Below are 24,318 nucleotides of genomic sequence, written 5' to 3'. Positions count from 1 at the left end.
AATCTGGGCTGTGGAGTGGTGGAATCCAAAATAATTATCCCTTGCAGAAAAGGCAAAACCCACCTAGCTAAAGACAGTATCTTCCCAAATGGTTATCTATGGCTGTTCTGATTCAGTGTTCACAACTTGGACTCCATCTTGTTCATATGTAAAACATCCAAATAAGCTGCTGGTGCCCCAGCAGCTCATAGTTTATGTTGATCACTTTCCTGCAAAGAAGAACTGCACCACCAACCAGTTGCTCCCCATGGTACCAAAGCAGCCTGGCATCTCTCACATTTCTGGGTAAAAACCTTTCATCAACTCTGCCCTTCTCAACTCTATCTATTGCAAAACCCATGGCTGCTTTCCTGAAGGAGAAGAAAAGGTCAGGAGTCCAGGTGTAGGATTTTGGGGGCTATTTTGGGGCTAAATCTTGCAGGATGTCACTCTAGATGTGGACCTTTGTGGGAGCTGATCTGAAGGGACAGATGTGAAAAGCCACATCTGGGTGTGGAGCCCATGACCAACAAGAAATGGGGCCTTTCTTCCAGCTCTCGCATCGCTCGCATACCTTGCAGACAGTGGGCTGAAGGGAGAAGAGTGTGGGAGCCCCAGCTGACAATTCCCTCTTTCTTCTGGCGGCCGCACCCTTAATGCCATTATATTCATTCAGCTATAATATCTGATCCGAACCCGTTTGTCAGCTTCAGGACAATCAGCCTTCACTGGGGTCAAGCCAGTATGAAGACAATCTAATTTTCCCATCACACGGAGGCTTTGAATTTTATGCAAATAATGAAGGCAATGGGTGTTTGTGGATTTCAGTAGTATCTCAGGTTGCTTCAGCCCAGTGAGCAGCCCAATGCGCTCCAGCCCAAGAATTTCAGTGGGAAATTCAGTGTGAGCAACCAACTCCCTTGGTCCGAGCCCAACTGGCAGCATTTCTCCAGGGATAATTGCAGATGTGGTCTCATGTATGCAGCAGAACACCAAGCACCTGCTTAATTTCTCTTCCAGTGGGACCTCAGCTCATGCTTAACAGCTCTGCAGTGCTGGGGCACATGAGCATATTGCACAGAGCATGTGGAATCCTGTCCTGCAAATGCAGAAGCAGATGTTTAAGCACCAGTCATGCACACAGCATGGGATATCCACCAGAACAACAAGCTGAAAACTTAAATTTGAAGAATAAAATATTGTAAACACCGCAGTTCCCTAAAAACTGAGAGGCCAGAAAGTGCCACCACACCCCGCCGGCTTTGCTCTTTTTTCCCAAGGACTTCAGAAAGTAAAATAACCAGAATTTGTGGGAGGATTCTTTTCATGCCAGTTAAATCTTTGCTTTTGGCAGCATTTTGAAAGGTTCAAAGATCTTTCAAAGCAATTGCAGCCTGTAAGAGAGCTAGAAACTCAAGACCGATTGCTCCTAGTGCTAAGCATGCAAATCACACAGTTCCACAAATTTGGGCAAAATATTTTTTCAGAAAATTTGCCTCTTTCATTGGCACGTTTTTAGGTTGAGGTGCAAATGCATCACAACAACATCACCTGTAGGCTGGGAGCAGTGCAATGGACACCGCTGGGTGGATGGAGCTGTCTGATGGATTTGCTAGTATCGCCAGAAATGCATCGCAGAAAACTTGCCACAGATGAAATACCTGGCATAAAATGACCAAAATGTGAGATGACACCGAAATGCAGCAACTCAAAGGCAAATGATGGATTGGATCTCTCTGTGCTTGGGTCTGGATCAGCTCAGATTGGGTCTCTGCCTGACGAGCGTGAACAAAGATGACAGGAGAAGTCAGAGCCCTGAGGAGGTGTCAGTCCTCATGAACATCACTCCCTCACTGTGCCTTCATGCAGCAAAGTCCCATGCAATATTTATCTTCAGCTTTACTCATTTTGATTTCAGTGCCTTTCACTTGAGCTACTTTGGAGGAATCTCCACTAAGCTCTTCGGTGATCTACTGCATCTTAAATAAGGCAGGGGTATCTGGGTAGATATTTCTCTTCTTCATCTTTTTTTTTGTTTCCTTTCTTTTGCTTCGTAGGGATGAAATAAAACAAGGCATCTGTGCAAGCATGCTTTGCACTAAGGTTGAGTGATTCTTGCCAGAAATCAGTTAGGTAATGCTTCTAGCTGAGCAGCTTCATGCTGTCTCCAAGAGGTGTGTTTGGGTGCAATCAGTTTAACAAGTTTCAATCAGACAGCTGGCTGCCTGGCACGTCAAAACCATGAAGGCTCTGAGTTGATCTCTGGACTTCCATGCAACCAAGCCCAGATCCTCAGGGGGATAAAAAGGGCCTCCCCCTGCTTGCTCCTCTCACAGAGCTGCCCACTCACAGATTGCTGCTCTTTATTGTGACCAGCTGCTGCCATGAGCCGGCAGACGTACAGCACCAGAGCTGGGGGTGGAGGGCGGTCGTACAGTGCTGCTTCAGCCATCGTTCCTGGGGGCAGCAGGGCTGGCTTTAGCTCGGTGTCAGTGTCACGATCTGGAGGAGGTGGTGGTGGCTTTGGAAGGCTCCTTGGAGGAGGAGGAGGTGGCGGCGGTGGTGGAGGTTTCGGCAGCAGGAGCCTCTACAGCCTCGGTGGTTCCAAGAGGATTTCCTTCGGTGTTGGAAGCAGCTTCCGGAGTGCTTTTGGAGGTGGTGGATCTGGCCTGGGAGGTGGCAGCGGTGGTGGCTTTGGTCTTGGTGGTGGTGGAGGGGGTGGTGGCCTTGGACTTGGTCTTGGTGGTGGTGGAGGTGGCGGTGGCCTTGGACTTGGTCTTGGTGGAGGCGGAGGTGGTGGTGGTGGCTATGGCTTTGGTGGAGGTTCTGGTGGGCTTGGCTTTGGTGGAGCAGGAGGCATGGGGGGACTTGGAGGGCTGGGTGGTGGCAGGGCTTCCTTGGGGTTTGGTGGCCCTCCTGGCATGGGCACCATCCAAGAAGTGACAGTCAACCAGAGCCTGCTGGCACCCCTCAACCTGGAGATCGACCCCAACATCCAGCAGGTGCGCAAGGAGGAGAAGGAGCAGATCAAGACCCTCAACAACAAGTTTGCTTCCTTCATTGACAAGGTGAGGTGTCATCAAGTGCTGTGGAACTGTTAGAGGGAGAAAGACAGAGCTGTATCTACAAAAATACGGCTTCAGGAATCTTCAGTCTCTTGCATGTTTCCTAAATATATGTCAAAAAGTGATATACTTCTCGACAGCTATAAGGCAGAAAATGAGATACTGAAAACTAGAGGCTTAGATTCAGGTTTTGTTCCTTGAAAATAAGACATGCTAGTTCAAATATTAGTAAGCCAGTTGCTTAAGCAAGCTGTCTCTGTGGGGTATTATAGCAGAAGTGTGGGTCCTTATGTCCAGTTTTATTGCCTGCAAGCTAAAGCCCTTTTTGCATAAGCTCAAGTCCTTTCTTGGCTTTTCCTTGGATAAGTACCTTATATATAGTGTAAATGAGCAAGAGGCAAGGCAACTTAACTGCCTTTGACTTGTCTTGAAGTGCTCAGATCTTAGCTTTAATGAAGGAAGATAAATATCACCTACAAAGAAGGAAAAAAAGATTTTAAAGCAAGCAAGTGGTGAAGGAGCTGAACCCACATTTTGTGATGATTGCTTACCAGCTTGCTGAATTACACTGTCTCTCATTAGAACTGTCCATCAATGGGAAGTTTGCTTAGCTGCTGGATAGGCTAACATAGCCCTAGATAGTCCAGGTGATATTGACAACTGGACTTAATGCTCCTGTTTTGGGATTTACTGTGTCTGTGCTGTGCATCAGTCTCAGTTACTGACTCTTGGCCATCCCCTTTTACTTCCCAATGCCCAGGTTCGCTTCCTGGAGCAGCAGAACAAGGTGCTCGAGACAAAATGGACCCTCCTGCAGGACCAGAGTCAGAAAAACAGCACAGGCAAGAACAACCTGGACCCACTCTTTGAGGCTTACATCAATAACCTGAAGCGGCAGCTGGCCAACCTGCTGAGCGAGAGAGGACGCATGGACGGGGAGCTGAAGAACATGCAAGACCTTGTTGAGGATTTCAAGAACAAGTGAGTGCCTGTTTGGTGGCACATCCCCGCAGCCTGGGGTGAAATGTGATGCAAATGGTTCAGCTTAGCATTAGGCAGTAGGATTAGTCTCACTTAGAACTAGTTTTCTCAAGGACAAACATCTAGCCTGAGATATTCATCAAACTTTCTATGAGAAAGGGGAAAAAAGTGCTTTAGTCCATAACATGAGACCGGATGAACCTCTCTGTAAAGCATGGCTCTCATGCCGTGCCTCTCCCTTCAAAGCCCTTGCTGCCTGGCATGGCAGAAGAGTGCTCCAGCAACATTTCTCCAAGCAGAAAATGCAGGTTCAGCCAGGACGTGGCAACTTGTGATGAAACTTGCAAACAAAAATCATCTCAAGCTGCTTTATGTAAAATGTCACACTCAACCCAACTCATCTTGCAGTCCCACCTGTACAGCTGCTGTGCTTGCCGAGGTGTGACCTAGCACAGCTGTCCCTTTACTTTATCTCTGTAGGTATGAAGAGGAAATCAATCGACGCACAGCAGCAGAGAATGAATTTGTGGTGCTGAAGAAGGTGGGTGAGATGAATTGTATGGATGCCAAGCTATCCCCAAAAGTGCACTAACAGATAGGAAATCTCATAGAGATGCATCCTCATCCTTTAAAGTGGTGTTATGGTTTTAGGAGAAAGGAAGGAAAGGAGCTAAAGGAGGATGAAAGTCAACTCTTGACACCAAACTATGCATTCATGCTTGCTTGAGCAGAATAGGTCATGTAGATATAAAGATGCTGAGCAATGCTGGGAAATGCATGTCCCAAGGGCAGATGGACTGCATGCTGTCCTTATCCTCTAGCAAGGTAACACCCAGCACTTCTCTTGGCCAAGAGATGTTCTCATGGTGGCCTTCCAGGAGCATGTGCCAACCACAGCTTCTCCAGTCATGCGTTACCACTGCAGCAGCCTGTTCCTGAGACTGACAAAATCTTGGTAGACCCAAAGAAGAGAAAACAGGCGCTGCAGATGTCCCCATGGCTGTTCTTTTCCAGGATGTGGATGCTGCTTACATGAATAAGGTGGAGCTGGAGGCCAAGGTGGATGCTCTGACTGATGAACTCAACTTCCTCCGAGCCCTCTACGAGGCGGTACAGACACCCTCCTCCCCTGACTGTTCTGTCATCACTCCCAGCCAGTGACAGCCACTACAGATGGCATTTTCAAGGTAAGTGTAGCTGGGTTCCCATGTGCTTCCCCACAGGAGCTGGCTCATCTCAGCACACAAACGTCTGACACTGCTGTCATCCTGTCCATGGACAACAACCGGGACCTGGACCTCAGCAGCATCATAGCTGAAGTCAAAGCACAGTATGAGGACATTGCCAACCGCAGCCGGGCTGAGGCGGAGGCTTGGTACCAAACCAAGGTGAGCATGCTTGTAGGTATACTTGTGGGAAGAATTATTGCTGTCCCTGAGTGAGGTTGTCTGAGCCACCTGGACATCTCTGAATGTTTCCTCTTCCTTCTGAACCCCAGTATGAAGAGCTGCAGGCCACGGCTGGGAAGCATGGGGATGACTTGCGCAACACAAAGGGGGAGATTTCTGAGCTCAACCGGCTCATCCAGAGGATCCGAGCAGAGATAGAGAACACAAGGAACCAGGTAGGAATGGAAAAAGAGCCCCATTCTGGTGTCCCTAAGCATTACAGCTCTGCTTTCTGCCACCAAGTGCTGAACAGAGACATCAGCAGCCGCAGAGCATGATGTACCTGGACAGGTATTGCTGTGTCATGCGTCAAGCCAGGCTGGCTTTGCAACTGCAGGACTGTCACATATGGCTGACTGACCTCAGCCATAACCATTGTTCATGAAGACCCCAGCCAGAATGGTTTTCTTCCTTCACTGAATCATAGAATCACAGAATGTCTTGGGTTGGAAGGGACCTTGAAGATCACGGAACCATAGAATGGTTGGGTTGGAAGGGACCTTAAAGTCATAGAATCACAGAATGGTTGGGTTGGAAGGGACCTCAAAATCCCCTGTCCCACCCCCAGCCATGGACTGGTGCCACTCCTCCCTCCATCAGCGGGCCAGGGACTCATCCTTGGTTTTAAGCACCTCCAGGGAAGGAACACCCACAGCTTCTCCAGGAATTGTGTTGTCTTACTCTTACCCAAACAGAAAAGCAGAAGTCAGGATTCTCTGTTGTCCTCTTGCAGTGTGCCACCCTGCAAACAGCCATTGGAGACTCTGAGGAGCGTGGGGAGCTGGCTCTCAAGGATGCCAAGGCAAAGATGATGGAGCTGGAGGATGCCCTGCAGAAAGCCAAAGCCGATATGGCCCGGCAGCTGCGTGAGTACCAGGAGCTGATGAATGTCAAGCTGGCCCTGGACATTGAGATCGCGACCTACAGAAAGCTGCTGGAAGGCGAGGAGAGCAGGTGGGAGCAGAATCCCTGCAGAAATAAATAGCAAATGTCACTTTTCCACTCTGAGAGTGTTGGTCCCCTTGCCTGCATCTGCATTTTGCTCTAATGTCCCCTTTATTTGCCCTCCAACAGGCTGAGTGGAGAAGGACTCAACCCCATCGGCTACTGTAAGTACCACAGCGCATATCTTCCTTGGGCCCATTGAGAGTAAAGGAAAAGAGAGGTTTTACCCAACTGCTCCATATAAGACATTCAGAACCTACCAGAGCCCTTAGTGACTTGGGGACAGAAGTTGGGTTCAGGACCTATGGGTCCAAGCCTTGATGGTGGTGCTTTCTGGAACTGGCTGACCACCAGATTAGATGTCCAACATTCTGTTTGTTTTTCCCTTGCAGCGGTGATCAGCTCCAGCTCTGGCACAGCTGGTGGAGGAGGAGGATTTGGTGGACTGAGCCTAAGTGGAGGTGGCGGTGGAAGTGGATACGGTCTTGGAGGAGGTGGTGGAAGTGGATATGGTCTTGGAGGAGGTGGTGGAAGCGGATACAGTCTTGGAGGAGGTGGTGGAAGCGGATACGGTCTTGGAGGAGGTGGTGGAAGTGGATACAGTCTTGGAGGAGGTGGTGGAAGCGGATACAGTCTTGGAGGAGGTGGTGGAGGCTACAGCTTTGGAAGCGGAGGAGGACTTGGACTTGGAGGTGGGGGTGGTCTCGGAGGTGGGTATGGAGGTGGCAGCGGGCTTGGGCTTGGAGGAGGCAGCAGCGGAATTGGGCTGAGTTCTGCAGGAGGGAATTTCAGCTCTGGGAGTGGAAAAGGCACCAATCCAGGTGTGAAAATCATCTCCAAAACTTCCTCCAGCAAAAAGAGCATAAAGAGCCAAAGCCTGAAGAATGCCTCACAACCCGAGTAAAGTGATGCTGCCAGACCCCTTCCCCCAAAGCCATCGCTGCTGCATCACTCCCATACCGCTCCCGCACCCATCACCTCTCTGCTGTAGTTCTTAAGCATTTGGGTTCCACCTCAGGAAAACAGCAAGCACGAGCTAACTTGAAGCACCAAAACAGGTTTCAAAGGGAAACACAGGTCTACAAGATTTTTGGAATGGGGAATTTTTTTATTATTATTTTTTTTAATGAGGGTGAGCAGCCTGTAATTGCGGCTAGCTGATGGCCCTCAGCAGCACAGATCAAATAGCAGCTCAGATGCAATAACTGGGTTTTACATTCATTGTTCTGGCCTGCAGAAGCCCAGGGACGGGCTGGGAACATGGCTTCCATCCAGGCTGCTTCTCCCTTCTCCCATGGCTTCTCCCAGGCTGCTGGAACAAATCAAACTCATCCCTTCAAGTCAAGTAACTCATCTTCACACATCTCCATGCATCTGTGAGGGGTTTTTCTGCTATGTAGAAACACTCTGGGAGGCTCCTGAAAGATCCCAGGTAGTGGTTTGCAAGCTCAGTGCTCCTCTTAAGACACCTCTTCCAATGGCAACACATGAGGAGACACTTCTAAGTCACTGAGTTCGATGGAAAATATCCCTCTTTTCCCCACCTGTGGCCGAGCTTTGAAAAGTGCATTGCTTCCAGATGTGCTGAGCAACCACACAGCATCTGGAAAGATCCCTGAGATGTCCACAGAACCCTGAACCACTCTCACTTCTGTCCTTTCTCTTCCCAAATAAATGTTTGCCCCATAGCAGCACCTTGCATGTAACCTTGCAGGTGCATTTGGTCTCCTCTGATGGATGCCAAGCAGGTGAGAAAGACCTTGTTCCCTAAGTTATCAGATTTTTGGGATTGTTTTAAAAAATAACCAGAACACAGAGGTTTTCAGCAGATCAGCCTTTGCAGTTACATTGGGTTGTTGTCTTGCTTCATGCTAGGTTTTGTGGAAATGGCTTAAAAAGTGCTGAGATCTCCCCAATGCCCAAACCTCACTGACTTCCCCCATGGTGTCAGCAGCAGCAATCAAGGTAAAAGCCTGCTGAGACAAAAGATCCCTGCAAAAATCCACACAGAGGGCCACGTCCATGCTGCTCCAGGGGGACCTCATCCGCTCCATGGGGTATGCGTTTCTGGGCCAAAAGAGATGCATTTGGATAAAAAATGCATTCATATCTCAGCCCAGAACATGGAAAATGTGGCAATCGGGAGCAGGTGCCAAAGGCGCCCCTTTCTGATGGGATCTGCCCCTGTAGTGCTCCACTCTGCCTTTATTTTGATGAAAATACCAAAGAAATTTGCAGCTTTTCATACTTCAACGGTAGCAAAACAATGCTGTGTTTTCCTTCCTCTCTCTTTTGGGAACGTGTCCAATAAAACAACTGTAATGTATTTGTTCCTGAGTGCTTTTCTTCCAAAGCAGAACCAGCAGAATGAGCCTGCAGAAAACTGAGTGGGGTGAGGATTTGGTTTCACTTTAGGGAAAAAGTTTCAAAACTGAAAAGGAAAATGCAATTAAATGCTTGAAATCAGGTCCGTGCTGTCTGAAACTGAATCGAGGCGTATGGGAAAAGGGGAGGAAGGGGGACAAAAAAAAAATCAGGCATTGTTTTCTTCTTGGATCATTAGGATTAACTCAAAAGCCTTTCTTCCAGAAAAGAGGGTTTGGGACAGCTCTAAAAGCTCAGGCAAAAGTGAAAACAGGAGAAATAAAGATCACACAGTGTTTAATTTTGGCTTTCTCAAGGGACACAGAGTGCAGGGCTCTGGGGGAGGATGTCATCTGGACAGTCTGCACTGAGGGTGGTTTTGGTGATGGAGCAGAGCAGCCTATGAGGCCTGCAGGTTTGGTGATTGTAAAAGGGGAAGGAGAAAAAAATAAGAAGAGAAAAGAAAAAAAGAACCCTCAGACAAACCCTCACAGCTTATTGCATTTCAAAGGGCCAGACGCTTCGCTCTGCCCCTTCCATCCCCAGGGCAGGCGCGTGCACCCAAAACCTCGCCAGGATCCGGCAGCACAGAGTGCAGAAGCACCACCCAAAAATCAAAGGAGCTGCAGTGAAAGAGACCAAAATCTGGAGGAAAATCCTCTCTTCTCAGCCCTCACAGAGGATGGTGTTTGGGGCAAAGAGACCAAAAATGAACAAAGGTTAAAAATAAATGGTGAGTCATCTCGGGTTGTGTGCCCTGTGCTAAGGATAGAATCTGCAGAGATTCTGCAGAGCGTGGTAGGAGTTAATGCAGCTAAGGATGACCTAACCTCAGCTCACCTTACACTGCGAGCGTCTTTTATGCCTAGGAGAATAAACAAAGCAAAACAAAAAAAAAAAAAAAAAAGGAAGAAAAAACAGATAGGGCCCAAAAGGGAGGAAAGGAGGTGGGGATGCCCAAAAGGGAGGAAAGGAGGTGGGGATGCCCAAACGGGGCAAACGCAGAAGCCCTGGGCAGCTACAGAGAGAGCAAGGAGTGAGACACTGCAAGAATTCTCCTTGAGTTCTGTGCCTAACCAGCTCACTGAGCCCTTTGTAATATTCCACTTAATTACCACTGTCTGCAGCAACAGGCTTTCCTAGAAGAGCTGGGAGGTAATGAGTGCCTTGCCTTGCCATGAAGCCTTTTTCTCTTTGTGTTAATTACAACACTGTGCTTGGTTCCCAGGTGTGACTTTGCATAGCTCTAGGAGCCAAAGGCATGCTCCCCGCACTGCTGCTTGGCCCCTGTCCATGGCTCCATCTGCAGCGATGGACCCATCCACCAGGAACCCAACCTCTGCACACGTGCTGTTCTCCCAGCACGATTTATTTCATGTCAATAGCCCCGGCAGCATTCCTGGAATTGGCGTTAGGATTGGGTTCTACAGTCGCTGTGCATCGCTGTGAAATCAGAGCTCCTTCATCTTCGGGACAGGTGGGTGTGGGCTTGGTTTTCCTGCAAAGATTTGGTGTTTTCAGTGCCTCCATTCCTGAGCTGAGAGCACCCCCTCGCTACAGCCTGGCCCCACTCCTTTTGCTCACCCCAGTGCGCTCCATGCCCATGACTCACATCTTTGGCATCACGCAGTGGATGGCATGGATGAGGGTTGGGAGCGCTTTTATGATTGCAGCAAGGAAATAAATAAAACAAAACAAAACAAAATAAATAAATAAAAGATCCCTTCTGCTCAGGTTCTTTCAAGTTCCCAGACAGAACAAACGGCAGCTGGAAACACATCAACAGAAACAAGCCATGAGATGCCGCAGATACCCTGGAGCGACTCATCCTGGATTATGTTCCGTACTTATTGCTCACGTAGCCAATTTTTTAAAATCTCTTTGATTCAGCTTTATCTCTCTGCTGTGTGCTGTTGGTTTATCTGGCACACGGATGGCAGCTGGGCTGGGTCTGCGTTGCAGATGGGTTTGGGTGGGTGGGGGATGTGCAACTCATCCCTTTGGGGTCACGAGAAGAGATGCCATCCATTGCTCCTGCACCATCCCAAAGCCCCACTGCAGGGCGGGTTCAACCTGAGCTCAGGATCAAGGAGAAAACCATCCGAGATGATCTCAGCAGAGCGAGGGAGGGGTGGGAGGGAGATGGGGGAGAAGGTGGTAAGTTCCCCTCTGCTGAGCGCAGTGACGTGGAAACAGCGGGTTTGAGGGCCAAAATGGGGGGAGCAATACAAAACAGCTTCCTAGGGAACTTCTGAGCCCTCAGTTGGCTGGAAGGCTCGGAACAAGAACAACTCCCCAGTAGCTCTGTAATATCCTCTTTAGAGGGATCAGCACACTATTTAATGCAGTTTCATGTTATTTTGGAAAGGTATTTTCCTTGTATCCTTGCTGTCTTTGAAAGCAACAACAGTTGATTTCTCTGTTCCTCCTGCAATGGAGAGACAGGTTTTTGCTAAAACAACCAGCAGACACCTCCTACTCTGCCCCTGATCCTTCAGAGCTCTTTTCCAAGAGGAACCAAAAGTACAGAGCTGGGAAGGAGATCCTCCTCCCCCGCTGCCAGCTCTCCCTAGGGCACAAAACCCCAAATCAGGCAGTACTGGGGACATCAGCCCCCATTTTTTTCACTATGTAACACAACACAGCCCTAAATCAGGTGGTCTGTGGGACATCAGCCCCCATTTGGTCACCATGTAACACAACACATACCAGGTGGTCCTGGGGACATCAGCCTCTATTATTTTTACTTTTTTGCATTCAGTGTGCTCAGTCCCAAATTTCCCCTCACTTCAGAGCAGGAAAGCTTGCTCCAACGGGTGAGCTTGGCATAGAGAACAGGATCTCCTGGGGCTCTGGGAGCTTCGTGCCGCGTCCTGCTCGTACCGATCCCGTCCAGTTCTCCTTCGGTGACTCAGGGCTCTGGGGGTGGGGGGAGCTCCCTTGCTCCGTTACTTTCTTGCCTGCAAACAATGCATTTTTCAGCGCCTTGCCGTAGCCTAGGTGTGTTTGACAAGGCAAGTTGCTGCAAGGCACGTCAAGTTCTGAATCCCCGTGCCAAGTTTTCCAAGCAGATAAAAGAGGAGGCTCCCAGGCTCTCCCATCACAGGGGTTTCTGTCTCCATTGCCCTCTGCTGCTCTGCTGCTGCTCAGCTCTATCACCAGCTCTTTCCCTCGTTCTTGCTCTTTGTGTTTTCAACTGCACGAGCCATGAGCCGGATCTCATACAGATCTTCCACCGGAGGGGGCATGAGGGGCTTTAGCTCAGGTTCTGCTATCGTGGGAGGTGGCAGTGGCACGCGGAGCAGCTTCAGCTCCGTCTCTGTCTCCAGAGTTGGAGGAGGAAGAGCTGGAGGCGGAGGAGGCTTCGGAGCCGGTGGCGGCTTTGGCAGCAGAAGTCTCTATAACCTGGGTGGAAGCAAGAGAATTTCCCTTGGCGGAGGGCTGCGGAGTGGAGCTGGATACGGCTTTGGTGGAGGATCTGGCTTTGGTCTGGGCTATGGTGGAGGAGCAGGCGCTGCTTTGGGCTTAGGAGGAGCTGGTGGCGGTGGTGGCTATGGGCTGGGAGGATTTGGGATGGGAGGTACTGGATTTGGTGGTCGTGGTGGCCCCGGGTTCCCCGTTTGCCCACCCGGTGGCATCCACGAAGTGACTGTCAACCAGAGCCTGCTGGCACCCCTCAAGCTGGACATTGACCCTGAGATCCAGAAGGTGCGGACGCATGAGCGGGAGCAGATCAAGACCCTCAACAACAAATTCGCCTCCTTCATCGACAAGGTGAGAGCTGGGTCTCAGCCCGGGCACATTCTCTTTTGCCTCAGGAAAGAACAGCAGGAAGAGCTTTCTTTGGATTCAGGGCTTGCCTGAACTAATCCATGCTTGGCTGAACGTTAAGAATTGTCCTATGCTCTTTGCAAGGACAAGATTTCCAGAGCCTCGTTTTGCTGACATAGCAAATCCCCCTTTGCCTAAAAAACTGCCCAGGCACTGATGGATCCTCCATGGATTGTGAAGGGGCAAAATTCCTCCACAAGATAGCACCAGTTTAAACCATTAAGGAGGGCTGAACATCCAGTGCAGGGAGAAACATGTAGAATTGCAAACGCGGATGCTTGGCAGCTTGATAACTCTTGAAAATTCTCCCTAAGCTGTTCGTGCTTCTTCGGAGAATTCAGTGCCCTGAATTCCTGTGGGAAGATCCTCATTCCATGCTCTCCCTCTTCTCTTTCTGGTGGGTTACAGTCATTTTTTGTTTCCCCAGGTGCGTTTCCTGGAGCAGCAGAACAAAGTGCTGGAGACCAAATGGAGCCTCCTGCAAGAGCAGGGCCACACGGTCACCAGGAAGTCCCTGGAGCCCCTCTTCGAGTCCTACATCAACAACCTGAGGCGGCAGCTGGACAGCCTGATGGGGGAGAGGGGACGGCTGGACTCGGAGCTGCGGAGCATGCAAGACATGGTGGAGGACTTCAAGAACAAGTAAGAGATTGCGCTCTGTAGGTCAACAGACAAGAAAATTGATTTCAGAGGGGCTGGGCTCTGTGGTGCATGCCTTGTGCTCGCACTGGGCTCCTCTTGCAGTTTGCAAAATGAACACAGAGCAGCAAAATTTGATCTTGGTTACCTCTATTCATGTTGGGTTTCTTGCACACAGGTTTGGCATTTAGCACAGGACACGTTCATGCACTGTCATGGAGCCATGGTCTGAACCCTTGGGCTTCCCAAAATATCACCTGTAAATAGCAAAAAGTATAGCTCATGACTGCACTAGACATGAAAACAGGGATAAAATGTAGCCAGCTCCCCAAATCCCTAATTTTCTGTTGTAGCAAAGGAAATCTCAACCTTTCCAAAGGGGCCCAGGCAACCGCACATGCTCAGCCTCGCTTAGTTGCAATCACATGGAAGATGCTCAGCTCTTTTCTTTGCCCATTGCCTCAGCTCCCCTTAAAGTAAACCTCTGGGGAAGGCTGTCAGCCCCGTCACCCAGCAGAGGGGGATGAATCATTTTTGGGACTTGTTGGTGGGTGCCCACTGACTCTGAGGACATTTAGGTGCTTTTTTTAGGCGCGGCAATTTGTTTTCCAGCGGTGAGAACAGTTTCTCTCTCATGCAACGAGATCTGGTCAACTGTAAATTTGAGTAAAACACCCTGAAGTACAGGGACATGGTAATATTAGAGAGCTAAGCATGTGAATAGCGTGTGATTTTGAGAGTGGGAGCTAGTTAGATCTGACAGGATGGGCTGACACAAACTAGCTCCTGGTATGTTGTCCTTGGGTGCATTTCAGGTCTCGGTATGAGTTAGAGCCTTTTGCAAGCATCAGGTAATACCACAAAGGGCATTGTCTGGATCTTGGAGTACTGCCTGGGCAAGAGAACATGTTTTATTTCAAGTCTGGATCTGGTTCCTCATCCTCAGGCTCATTTTGACCTTGCCTGCCGTCCACCCAAGCTCCAACTGCAGGGAGATGCTCACCAGCATTAGCTGGAGGACTGGCACAAACCTGCCTTTCAAAGCCAGCTCTTTGCCACAGCAGCCCACATGCTTTGTCGGCTTTCTAGCTAAGCCCTGCCCTGATTATCTGATGAGAGGATGTTGCTCAGAGACATAAAAAGTTCCTCATAGACATAATCTGAGGCTTACTTAACGATCTGCCCTTGCACAACCGTGGTTAAAGAATCACAGGCTTCTCCTTTTTTTTTCTTTTTTAGTAAATTAAATGCTGTGGTGGGTTATTCAGAGCCATTAGCATTATTATAACATCAAATATCAAACGGTCACATTGCTAGGTATTGCAGTCCAGCTTCACTGAAAGCTTTTGTACATCTTTGCTTTGGGCAAACGTCTCTACGAGCGCCATGCCACGCAACCCTGCATGAGCTTGGATCTAAAGGCAGCAATTGGATTCTTTAGATTTCAGCCAGGACTTCTCACACATGGAGTCCTTGAAGGTTCAGCCTCAGTGTCCATTTGCTCTGTATCTGCTCTGTAAAGAAGTGGGAGTGCAGGATGAATCCGCGAGCCACATTGAGTGACGTGGGACCCATCTCTGCACTCTGTGGGGTTCTTTGCTGCTGCCCAAAACCTCTCTTATCTCTGCAGGTATGAGGATGAGATCAACCGGCGCACGGGTGCAGAGAATGAGTTCGTGGTGCTCAAGAAGGTGAGTAAAGAGGGAGTGAGGGAAGGGGGAATGGAATAAAAGGGCTGAGCCCAAGCAGAGCTGCTGGGAGATGGGGTCCTGTGGCATCACAGCAGGGTCAGGCAGTGAAATACAGCGTAAGCACAACCAGGAGTGGGTAATGGGCTGAGTATTGCTCCGATACCCACAGTAAGGGAGCAATTCTGACTCCAGTCAGATCCCCATGAATCTGAGCTTTGCTGTGGGTTTGCACCTGAAGCTTTGCTTTGCTTTTCTTTAGGATGTGGATGGTGCTTACATGAACAAGGTGGAACTGCAGGCCAAAGCAGATGGGCTGGCAGATGAGATCAACTTCCTGAGGGCTCTGTACGAAGCGGTGAGCAGTCAGTTCTCTGCACGACGTCCCTTGGCTCCACACTCAGTGCTGCACGGCAGTGAAGGAGGAAGCATCGCTGCCTGTTAGAAATCGCAGTGCAGCCATAAGATAGAAAACTGTGGATAAGTAGAATCAGAGAAGAATTGTAGACTCATAGGATCATTATGGTCGGGAAAGACCTCTAAGATCATCCAGTCCAACCCCAATCCATCTCACCATGCCCCCTAACCTTGTCCCCAAGTGCCACATCTCCACGTTTCTTGAACAACTCCAGGATGATGACCTGTGCCAAGAGAGATAGAGAGAAATGCAAGAAATTGCATCTCTTGGAAGACAGAGCTCTGAAGACATCTTATGGTTTCCACTGCAGAAAGCAGACAATTAACTCATTTTTTTTCTATCTTCTGCAGGAATTGTCCCAGATGCAGCAGCAAGTGTCTGACACCTCTGTGGTGCTGTCCATGGACAACAACCGCAGCCTGGACCTCAACAGCATCATCGCAGAGGTGAAGGCACAGTATGAGGACATCGCCAACCGCAGCCGAGCTGAGGCAGAGGCTTGGTACCAGAACAAGGTGGGTGACAGGGACCACAGATGCTACATTATATTAGCTGAAGGGAAGTGGGACTCACCAAGGAAGGACCTCAGCGCTGCACAAGAAATTGACTAACGTTCTGTGCATGTTGCAATGGGCTCTTGCATACAGATTGCCATCGCTTGCTGGTGGACCGCTGCACAAGGCAGCAAACTTTCCCTGCTGTGAACCCAACCCACCTTGATTCTGGGCTCACAGAGCTGCTGGTAGACCTGGCCTTAAACACAGGGCACTGCTCTTTCCCTTCCAGGTTCCTAAAGCAAGTGACAACACACAGGCGCTCTATGCAAGGCATAGTTTGCCAACTCTGGGCTAAGCAATGTGCTCAGAGGTCACCCTCAACCTGCACCCAGACTTGGTACACACCATTCCCAGCCCCATGGTCCCTCACCACTGCTTTCCTCCTTTCTGCCCACCAGTATGAAGAGCTGCAGGTCTCAGCTGGGCGCCACGGCGATGACCTCAGGAACACCAAGATGGAGATCTCAGAGATCAACCGGATGGTGCAGCGGCTGCGCAACGAGATTGAGAGTGTGAAGAAACAGGTAGGGGGGATGCTGCTAGCTTTGGGCAGGGATGGAAGCCCATGTCCTGCCTTGGCAGGCATGGCCATCTCTTTTCCCTACTGGAGGATGTCCCCTGATGTGAGGATGTGCTGTGATTGCTGTTTTCTTGCTGGGGAAGCAAGCTGTGAGCTATTGCATCATGCCAGCAAAACAAAGAGATGCAGATTCTGCTCATTTTCACGTGGAACAGGACTGTGGCTCTTCAGTCACCCACCCTCTGACACTTCTCTGATAGCTCCACAAATCCCAGTGCTATGCTGGAGCCCCCCGGCAGCACCAACAGTACCACAGGACTGCAGATTTGGGTAGCCCAACTTAAACAGCTATCTGCTTCCTTCTGTTTTAGTGTGCCAGTCTCCAAGCAGCCATTGCTGAGGCAGAGGAGCGTGGGGAGATGGCCCTGAAAGATGCCAAATCCAAACTGGCCGAGCTGGAGGATGCCCTGCAGAAAGCCAAGGCAGACTTGGCCCGGCAGCTGCGTGAGTACCAGGAGCTGATGAATGTCAAGCTGGCCCTGGACATCGAGATTGCAACCTACAGGAAGCTGCTGGAGGGCGAGGAGAGCAGGTGAGTGAAGAATCCCTGCAGACATATCAGCAAATATCATTTTCCCTTCATGCTGCACCTCTCTTTGGGCCCAAAGCTTCAGCTCACCCCAAGGATCTGGAGCATAAAGGAACATAAAAACAGAGGGAGGAGATGGGTGTTTTGAAATGTGAGGTTTCTAGGAAAAGCTGGGTTCCTCCAGTTGTTGGCATCTGATGCACTAAGAAAAATGAGAATTGCCACTTCCACATGTGCTGCAGACATAGCCCAGCAGTGGAAGGACCCTATTGAAGGACAGGAAAGTCTAATTAGATGGGCCTCCAGACAGAAAGTCCCCAAACTAGACGACTCCCCATTGAGATGGTCCTCCAACTGGGTGGTCCCTTAGATGAATGATGCCCCAATTACATGTTCTCCTAATTAGATGGTCTCCCAGTTTGAAGGCCCTGCAATTGGATGGCCCCTCAGTTGGATAGTCTCCCATTTAGATGGTCCCCCATTGGATAGTTCCCCAACTGGATGCTCCTGCAGTGAGAAGCTCCCAGGTACCACTGCATCTTGCCTGTGTTACCTCCTCCTTTCCTCTTTCCCACCAGGCTCGCTGGAGAGGGTGTTGGAGCCGTGAGTGTCTGTAAGTATCTCCCCCTCTCCCACCCTTGTTTGCTGGGGTTTGTCCCCCCACCCTGGGGACTTGCAGGATGGTGGGGTGGACTCACTCATCCCTGTTCTCTCACAGCTGTAGTGAGCAGCTCCAGCGGGATGGGCTACGGCAGCAGCATGGGAGGAGGTCTCGGCATGGGCAGTGGTCTCGGCATGGGCAGTGGTCTCGGCATGAGCAGTGGTCTTGGCATGAGCAGTGGTCTCAGCATGGGAGGCGGCGGCAGCTACACCATGAGCAGCAGTGGCGGCGGTGGAGGATTCGGGGGCGGGAGTGGAAGCTACAGCTATGGCGGAGGCAGCAACTTCAGCTCCAGCAGCAGCCGAGGGGTCAGCTCCAGCACGGGAGGCAGCGTGCGGATCGTTTCCAAGACCACTACCAGCAAAAAGACCATCAGATAAGGATGGTTCCGGCCAACGGTGTGTTTCCTGCCTTCCAAAAGCAACGTGCTGCCTTACCAATCAGTGCTGTACATAGCTGTGCTGCGCCCTCTCCTTCCTCCGTCCTTCGCCAGCATCTCTTGGGGTACTGGGGGGAGACCAGGACCCCACTGTGAGAATCTGGAGCACCTTTGGCCAAAGCACAGGTTGTAGCGGGTCACCAATGGGGCTTTGGGAACTGGCACGGTACCCGATGCCAGCCCTCCTCCGTTCCTCCTCACGAGATCATGTATTTAATGCAAAGCATTTAAAGCACTTTGCTGAATGGGGGGAAGCCACATGCATTTGTTTCATTTACCTCACAGCAAGGGGACAGCCCTGTGAAACCTCAGCCCCAGGTCCTCGGCAAGGACAGGAGCCCCAAGAGGCTCTGCAAGCCCCTAATCACATCACATGTTACAACCTCCAAACCTTTCAGCTGCAATTAAAAGATTTTTCCAGCCCCTTCTATTCTCTCAGGAACCCAGGGGAAATGTTACTGCTTTCTGCATACAAGAATTGCCACTGATCTCCAACTTCTTGCCTCCATGGCTATAGCCTCTTCATTTCCTACCATACTGTGTTGTCCAATAAAGAGCATCTGTCATTTTTAAAAACTGCTGCTTCTTGGCTTCATTCTCTGATGGGAATTGGTTTGGAGACAAAAAGGCTCCGTGGAGGCAGATATCGTTGCAGCCTTCCAGTACTTACATGGAGCTTGTAAACAGGAGAACAGCTTTATACAATGGCAGGCAGTGATAGGACAAAGGGGAATGGCTTTGAATTAAAAGATAGGAGATTTGGGTGAGATGTGGAGAGAATATTCTTTACTCAGAGCTTGTGAAGCCGTGGCACAGCTGCCTGGAGACGTGTGGGTGCCCCATCCCTAGAGGTACTCATGGCCGTGGATAGGGACGGACAGCTGATGGGGGGGTGGGAGCAGCCCATAGAGGGAGGACTTTGGGGTTCCTTTCAACTCATCCATTCTATGATTCTGTGATCTTTGAAGTCTATTCCAACCCAACCATTGTGTGATTCTGTGATTCTAAGAGTACTACCTTCAGCTCGGGGCTAGGACTCATACTCCAGTGTGGCTCTGGGGAGAGTGGGCTGGGCAGAGAACTGAGACAGAGAGAGGACAAGCTGCTTCTGGGCAAGACAAAAGCTGGAGGAACCCCACCATGGGGCTGTCTTTTTTTCTCATCCCTGTGTGTGTGAGAAAACACAGGAGATGGGGAAAGGAAGGTGATTGTCAAAGGCTTGGCCAAGATCCTTGAGTTAGTGTAGGCATAGCATGGAGCAAACCTTACAGCAAAGGAGCCCAGTGCAAGCATGAGGACCACAGCCAGGACATCAAGAACTGCACTGAGGAGGGGGGGTGCTCTGCACTGAGCCCCTAGGAAGGGAAATGTCACCCCCTAAGGGAGGAGGACAGTACCAGCAAAGAGCAAATTGGGGCAGGAGCAGGGCAAAGTGTCCGATATCTCACTGCATGCTTGCATGTGGAGTTTTCCCTTGCACTGTAATATCTCACTTAAATGCTGCTCTGGAAGGGCTGTTCTGGGACCTCAGCTTCATTCTGAGAGAACCTGCAGGACCTGGCAGCTCCATTTCCATCCACTTCCCCAGAAGGTTTCAGTGAGCCCTGGGAGTAGGTTTGGGATGGGATCCCACCACTCAATGGGTGGCAATCCAGACAACAGCAGTGATGGGCACGAACTGGAAACCCGGCACAAAGCTCTGAGAGCTGCAGCATGAAGGAGACGAGCAGAAAATCCCCACAGCCCTTTGGAGGGATGTCCTAAGGTGAGCATCTCACTCCTTCCCAGTATCCACCCACCATCCCACATGCCCTACCAGCTCCAACCATGGGTACCCCAAAGGAGGGGGAGGAGAAGGAGCAGCCCCACTGCCAAAAAGCCAGAGGTGTGCAGGCACCCGACAACCCAGCCTGCTGTCTCCAGTAGGTGGGGACCCAGAGCAAGGGAAAGGCACAGAGCTGGCTGACAGGCTGGAAGTGTTGGTCCTACCATGCAGGGTCCCCTCCAGACAAGGTTTTCTCCTAACAAAATTATTATTTTTAAAAAAATTTGCAAATGCATGCAGCCTGGAAATGAAGCAAGACACAAAATGGCTTCAGGGAAGGTGACGGAGGACTCAGTAAATCCAGCAGAGGAACAACACCCCTGCTACAACTCACAAGGATCAGTCAATTGTTCAGAGAGCAAAACCCCGCTCGGAGACACCTCCTAGAATATGTGAATAATACTTGTTGATTTTACCTGCTCAGAGAATGGTATTGTTTGTTTTAATTGGGAGAAATTAAATTTTGCACAAGCACTAGGTCTGTCTGCAAGAAACCCTGAGCTGGAAGCAGTGCTGGTGCAGGATGCTAATCTGAAATCATGAGGTATCCAGCAACTTCACTTTCACTGCAGCTTTAGAATGAGAGAAGATTCACCCTAGGGCCATGAGAAAGGAGATTACAGAATCATAATCATAGGATGGTTGGGTTGGAAGGGTATTTACAGATCATGGAACCATAGGATGGTTGGTTGGAAGGGTCCTTACAGACCATAGAACCATAGGATGGCTGGGGTGGAAGGGTCCTTACAGACCATAGTACCATAGGATGTTTGACTTGGAAGGGTCGTAGAACCATGGAATGGTTGGGTTGGAAGGGCTCTTTATGATCATAGAACCGTGGAATGGGTTAGAAGGTCATGGCTTGGGTTAGAAGGGTCACAGTGCCTTATGCAGGGCATTAAAGGTGCTCGGAAGGAGCAACAGAATAATTTGGGGGTATTTAGGATTATTTATTTGGATATTATTTATTCCATATTATTTGGGTACCTCCATGCAAGCAGCTGTGTTGAATGCAGAGCGGGTTAAGGATATATACCCACCAAGGTCAGAGGCTCTTTTGGGATGCAACAAGCCACGGGCTGAAAGGAGACCTCCTCAATCTGCAACAACAGCAAAAATAAAAGCAAAGTTACTCCAAAACCCTGAGCTGCACTGGTGTCTCTGCACTAACACAAAAACCAATTATCTGGAGAAAGCTAGTCACACCTACACTTCAAAGTCCTGCACTACTTCCAGCTGACTGGCCTCCAGATACTGCTGGGAACAGGCTCAAAGGACTGCAACGCCCAGCACGGGGCAACACCTATGGGAACGCTCCGGAGCAGCTCATCCCAATTCATTCCTTGGGGAAATGAGATTCAGGGAGGTGAATCCCAGCTCCCTCTCTGCTCCTGGAGGTCTCTGCCATGCCATGCAGCGACCATGGGGTGCAGCGTGGAGAAAGCTCAGGGTGATGATTGGGACTGCGTTGGGTTGGGATGATACGGTAAATTACAGCCAAAACGAGCAGGGTTTGAATTTAGGTTAGCAGCCCAAGTTTAACCCAAAGGCTTTAATTTAAGCAATTAACGTAAATTATAGCCTTGACTTTACTGATAATTAAACTGAGATTAGGTAGTGAACCAACACGAGTCAGTAGGACATGCTCTTATGTTATAAATGTCTATTTTTGCAAAGAAATCACATGAAGCCACTGCTAAAAGGTTCCAACCTTGTCTGAGAGCAGACATCCATCGTGAAACGAAGGCTCCCATGGCAGATGCATCCGTGGAATCATCTGACGGTGGATGCTGGGCAGGTGTTGGTGGCAAGTTGTTGAAGCTGCCTTCTTTCTTTCTGGCTGGGAAACAGCTTAAATTTCCCACTACAAGGACCTGAGTTGTAGTTACTGCCCTGATGCAGCCAGAATTCACTTTCCTACCCTCAAAGGAGTGTATTACCTCAATGTTAGCGTGATACCAGGCTGCACCCCAGGGATCTCCCACCTATCCCTGGAGGAGGAAAGGAGGGAGAGGGGTGGAAAAGGCTCCAGAGCTGCATTACGGGGCTCTCAGCCCCAGCACAGCTCTGTGATCTGATCAGGAGGAAAAAGCAGAGCACCACTCTGCTTTTTACGCTCTGCCAGAGGAGAAGTCCGTATCAGGGTGAGCTATCTGCATTAGAGCAGCAATTTCATCCACATGCCTGGAGCTGCAGGGCACAGGGGAGACACTCCCCCGGGAGCTACCTGGAAACCCAATGTTTCATCAACAGGGCAGGGTGGGGACCCTCTGCCATCACCCATACCCCAGACCTGTAGCTGCAGCTCCTGGTGCTCCCAGTTCTGCCTTTTGTAATTACCTCTCAAATTCCTTCCAGATGAGTGACAACCGCATCACCTCCACCCTAGTGCAAATGTGAAATGGAAAGAAATTAATTTCTTTTTATTTGGTTGGAGGAGCTGTATTATTACTATTATTAACAATGGACTCCAACGCGGTTGGCGTATTCTTTGGCTAAAAAAGACGAGTTTCATATGTAAAATGGAGCCTGAGGGGGGAAAGGAAAGCACTGACTCATCATACTTGTTGGTAACCAAGGGTGGGATTCAGGCTCTGCACACCCTGAGTCAGCCCTGTGGTGCTGCAGCTGTGCAAAAGACGGGGAATCCCTTTGGTGCTGATGCCCTCCTGAGCTGCACAGCAACGGGGAAAAGCTTTCAGGTGGAGCCACAAGGGATGGAGGGCACCCCAGGGAGCAATGCCCAAAGCATGACAGGGCTTTGGGTGTGCAAATGTGCACACCTGGTGAATAGCCCCACTGGGACTGTTGCAGTGTGGAAGGTGCAGCATCACAATGAAGGCTCAGCCCTTCATTGAAGGAGCTGAAGGAACAGCTACCAAAATAAACAAAGGATTGCTGCTCCAGAAACACGAGATGAAGCTGTTCGGGGGGATGCTTTTGCAAAGTCACCCTCTTGTGTAATTACATATGAGTCATCTTTTCCAGACCTGCCAGAAACAGAAAGGGCCAGATGCTCTCCCCCCCCCCTCAAAATTGAGGCTTTATCACGATTTCATGATTTGACTCATTACTTGAACTGCTTGTGATGCTCATGCAAAGCAAACATTTTCACTGGCACACAAGGATGGGAAAGGACAGGCCAGGTATCTTTGTGCCCAGATTGCTAAGGATTTGGGCAAGAGATCCTGTGCAGCACTTTTCTCATGGATTCAGGTTGATGGGATCCCTCTTTCAGATGAGCAGAGAGCTGATTAAATCTTTGGGGAATGACATCATGTTTATAGACGGGGAGCTGGGAGCAGCCCTGGAGCACTCTATTTCCATAGAGCCAGTGGATTCAGAGCAGCTCCATTCCCACAGTCCTTCCTCCTCCTTAGTTATTTTTTTTTTTCTCATTGTTTTCGTTTCCATCCTCCTAAATGTCAAATTTGAAAGCCTGGAAGCTGGGGGAGCAGCACAGCAGTGACAGAATTCAATGGCAGCAGTGAACAGGGCTGTCAAAGTCCAGGTGTGAACAAGAGACTGTGACAAAATGTTCCATTTTCATTCCTTCCTATCTCTCTCCCTCTCTCTATATATATTATTTTTAAGAGTCACAGAAAGGTATGTCCACTGGAGCAGGATTTTCAGAAGGCTCAAGAAACTCAGCCTATATAGAGATAAAGTAGAGGTAGCTGTGTAGATGTACTGTAGAAGGGGACTATGTGGCTTATTTCAAACTAAAAGAGGGGAGATCTAGGTCAGATGTGAGGGGGAAATTCTTCACCCAGAAAATAGTGAAGCCCTAACACTGCTGCCCAGAGAAGCATAGGTGCACCTTGGGTTGCTCAAGGCCATAAACAGACCCTGGGAAGCTGATGGAGGAATGGGATCAGCCCAAAGGCAAGGAGTGGGGATGGGGGGGCTTTGAAGTTCCCTTCTTGCCCAAGCCACACTGTGATTCCGTGATGCTGTAATCTTGAAGGACTCTTCCAACCCAAGCCACCCAAGGATTCTGCGATTCCATGACACCACAAAATCCTAGGATAAAGCAACGTGCAATGTTCTACAGGACTGCACAACACTGCCCTGCCAACACATTCCTTTCCCTAAAACACCAGGGACTGCAACTTCTTAAAGCCCCATTCACAGAGATGGGCTGAGGAGAGCAGTCCCATGGTCTGAAGATCCCAAGAGCTGAGTGACAGCCACTCTAAACGGTGTTTCCCTCCCGTGACCAGGCTGATTCATTGCAGCTCCCAAACTCTTTGATATGGTGCAGAGTCTGCCCGTCTACAAAGACAGCAGAAGGCGACAGTTATTCCCAAACAATACCACTGTTGCTCAGAACTTGGCTGTATTATTTCAGAAGGGCGTGTGTGCGGAG

The 24,318-nt window shown here is 49.8% G+C and overlaps 2 protein-coding genes across 2 annotated transcripts; both read left to right on the top strand.

Moving 5' to 3' along the window:
• The first annotated feature begins 2,363 nt into the window (after positions 1–2,363).
• LOC125685400 (keratin, type II cytoskeletal cochleal-like) lies at positions 2,364–7,322 on the top strand. The gene is made up of 9 exons (XM_048928403.1): positions 2,364–3,047; positions 3,805–4,025; positions 4,506–4,566; positions 5,040–5,135; positions 5,249–5,413; positions 5,524–5,649; positions 6,207–6,427; positions 6,548–6,582; positions 6,811–7,322. The coding sequence occupies exons 1-9, from the start codon at positions 2,364–2,366 to the stop codon at positions 7,320–7,322; spliced, it is 2,121 nt and encodes a 706-aa protein (XP_048784360.1).
• Positions 7,323–11,904: 4,582 nt separating this feature from the next.
• LOC125685404 (keratin, type II cytoskeletal 6A-like) lies at positions 11,905–18,578 on the top strand. The gene is made up of 9 exons (XM_048928407.1): positions 11,905–12,556; positions 13,041–13,255; positions 14,883–14,943; positions 15,203–15,298; positions 15,709–15,873; positions 16,314–16,439; positions 16,807–17,027; positions 17,603–17,637; positions 17,743–18,578. The coding sequence occupies exons 1-9, from the start codon at positions 11,990–11,992 to the stop codon at positions 18,063–18,065; spliced, it is 1,809 nt and encodes a 602-aa protein (XP_048784364.1). The 5' UTR covers positions 11,905–11,989; the 3' UTR covers positions 18,066–18,578.
• The last annotated feature ends 5,740 nt before the right edge of the window (positions 18,579–24,318 follow it).

Source organism: Lagopus muta, chromosome 28, assembly GCF_023343835.1.
Source record: "Lagopus muta isolate bLagMut1 chromosome 28, bLagMut1 primary, whole genome shotgun sequence".
Classification (NCBI taxonomy): Eukaryota; Metazoa; Chordata; class Aves; order Galliformes; family Phasianidae; genus Lagopus; species Lagopus muta.
This window is presented reverse-complemented; position numbering and strand designations above follow the sequence as displayed.

What these genes read in the sequence shown, in the direction of transcription:
- LOC125685404 (XM_048928407.1), top strand. Translation starts at nt 11,990, where the DNA reads ATGAGCCGGATCTCATACAGATCTTCCACCGGAGGGGGCATGAGGGGC. An exon ending in AGGCTTGGTACCAGAACAAG is followed by an intron (nt 15,874 to 16,313) that starts GTGGGTGACAGG and finishes TCTGCCCACCAG; the next exon opens with TATGAAGAGCTGCAGGTCTC. An exon ending in TTGAGAGTGTGAAGAAACAG is followed by an intron (nt 16,440 to 16,806) that starts GTAGGGGGGATG and finishes CTTCTGTTTTAG; the next exon opens with TGTGCCAGTCTCCAAGCAGC.
- LOC125685400 (XM_048928403.1), top strand. Translation starts at nt 2,364, where the DNA reads ATGAGCCGGCAGACGTACAGCACCAGAGCTGGGGGTGGAGGGCGGTCG. An exon ending in TTGCTTCCTTCATTGACAAG is followed by an intron (nt 3,048 to 3,804) that starts GTGAGGTGTCAT and finishes CCCAATGCCCAG; the next exon opens with GTTCGCTTCCTGGAGCAGCA. An exon ending in GTTGAGGATTTCAAGAACAA is followed by an intron (nt 4,026 to 4,505) that starts GTGAGTGCCTGT and finishes TTATCTCTGTAG; the next exon opens with GTATGAAGAGGAAATCAATC.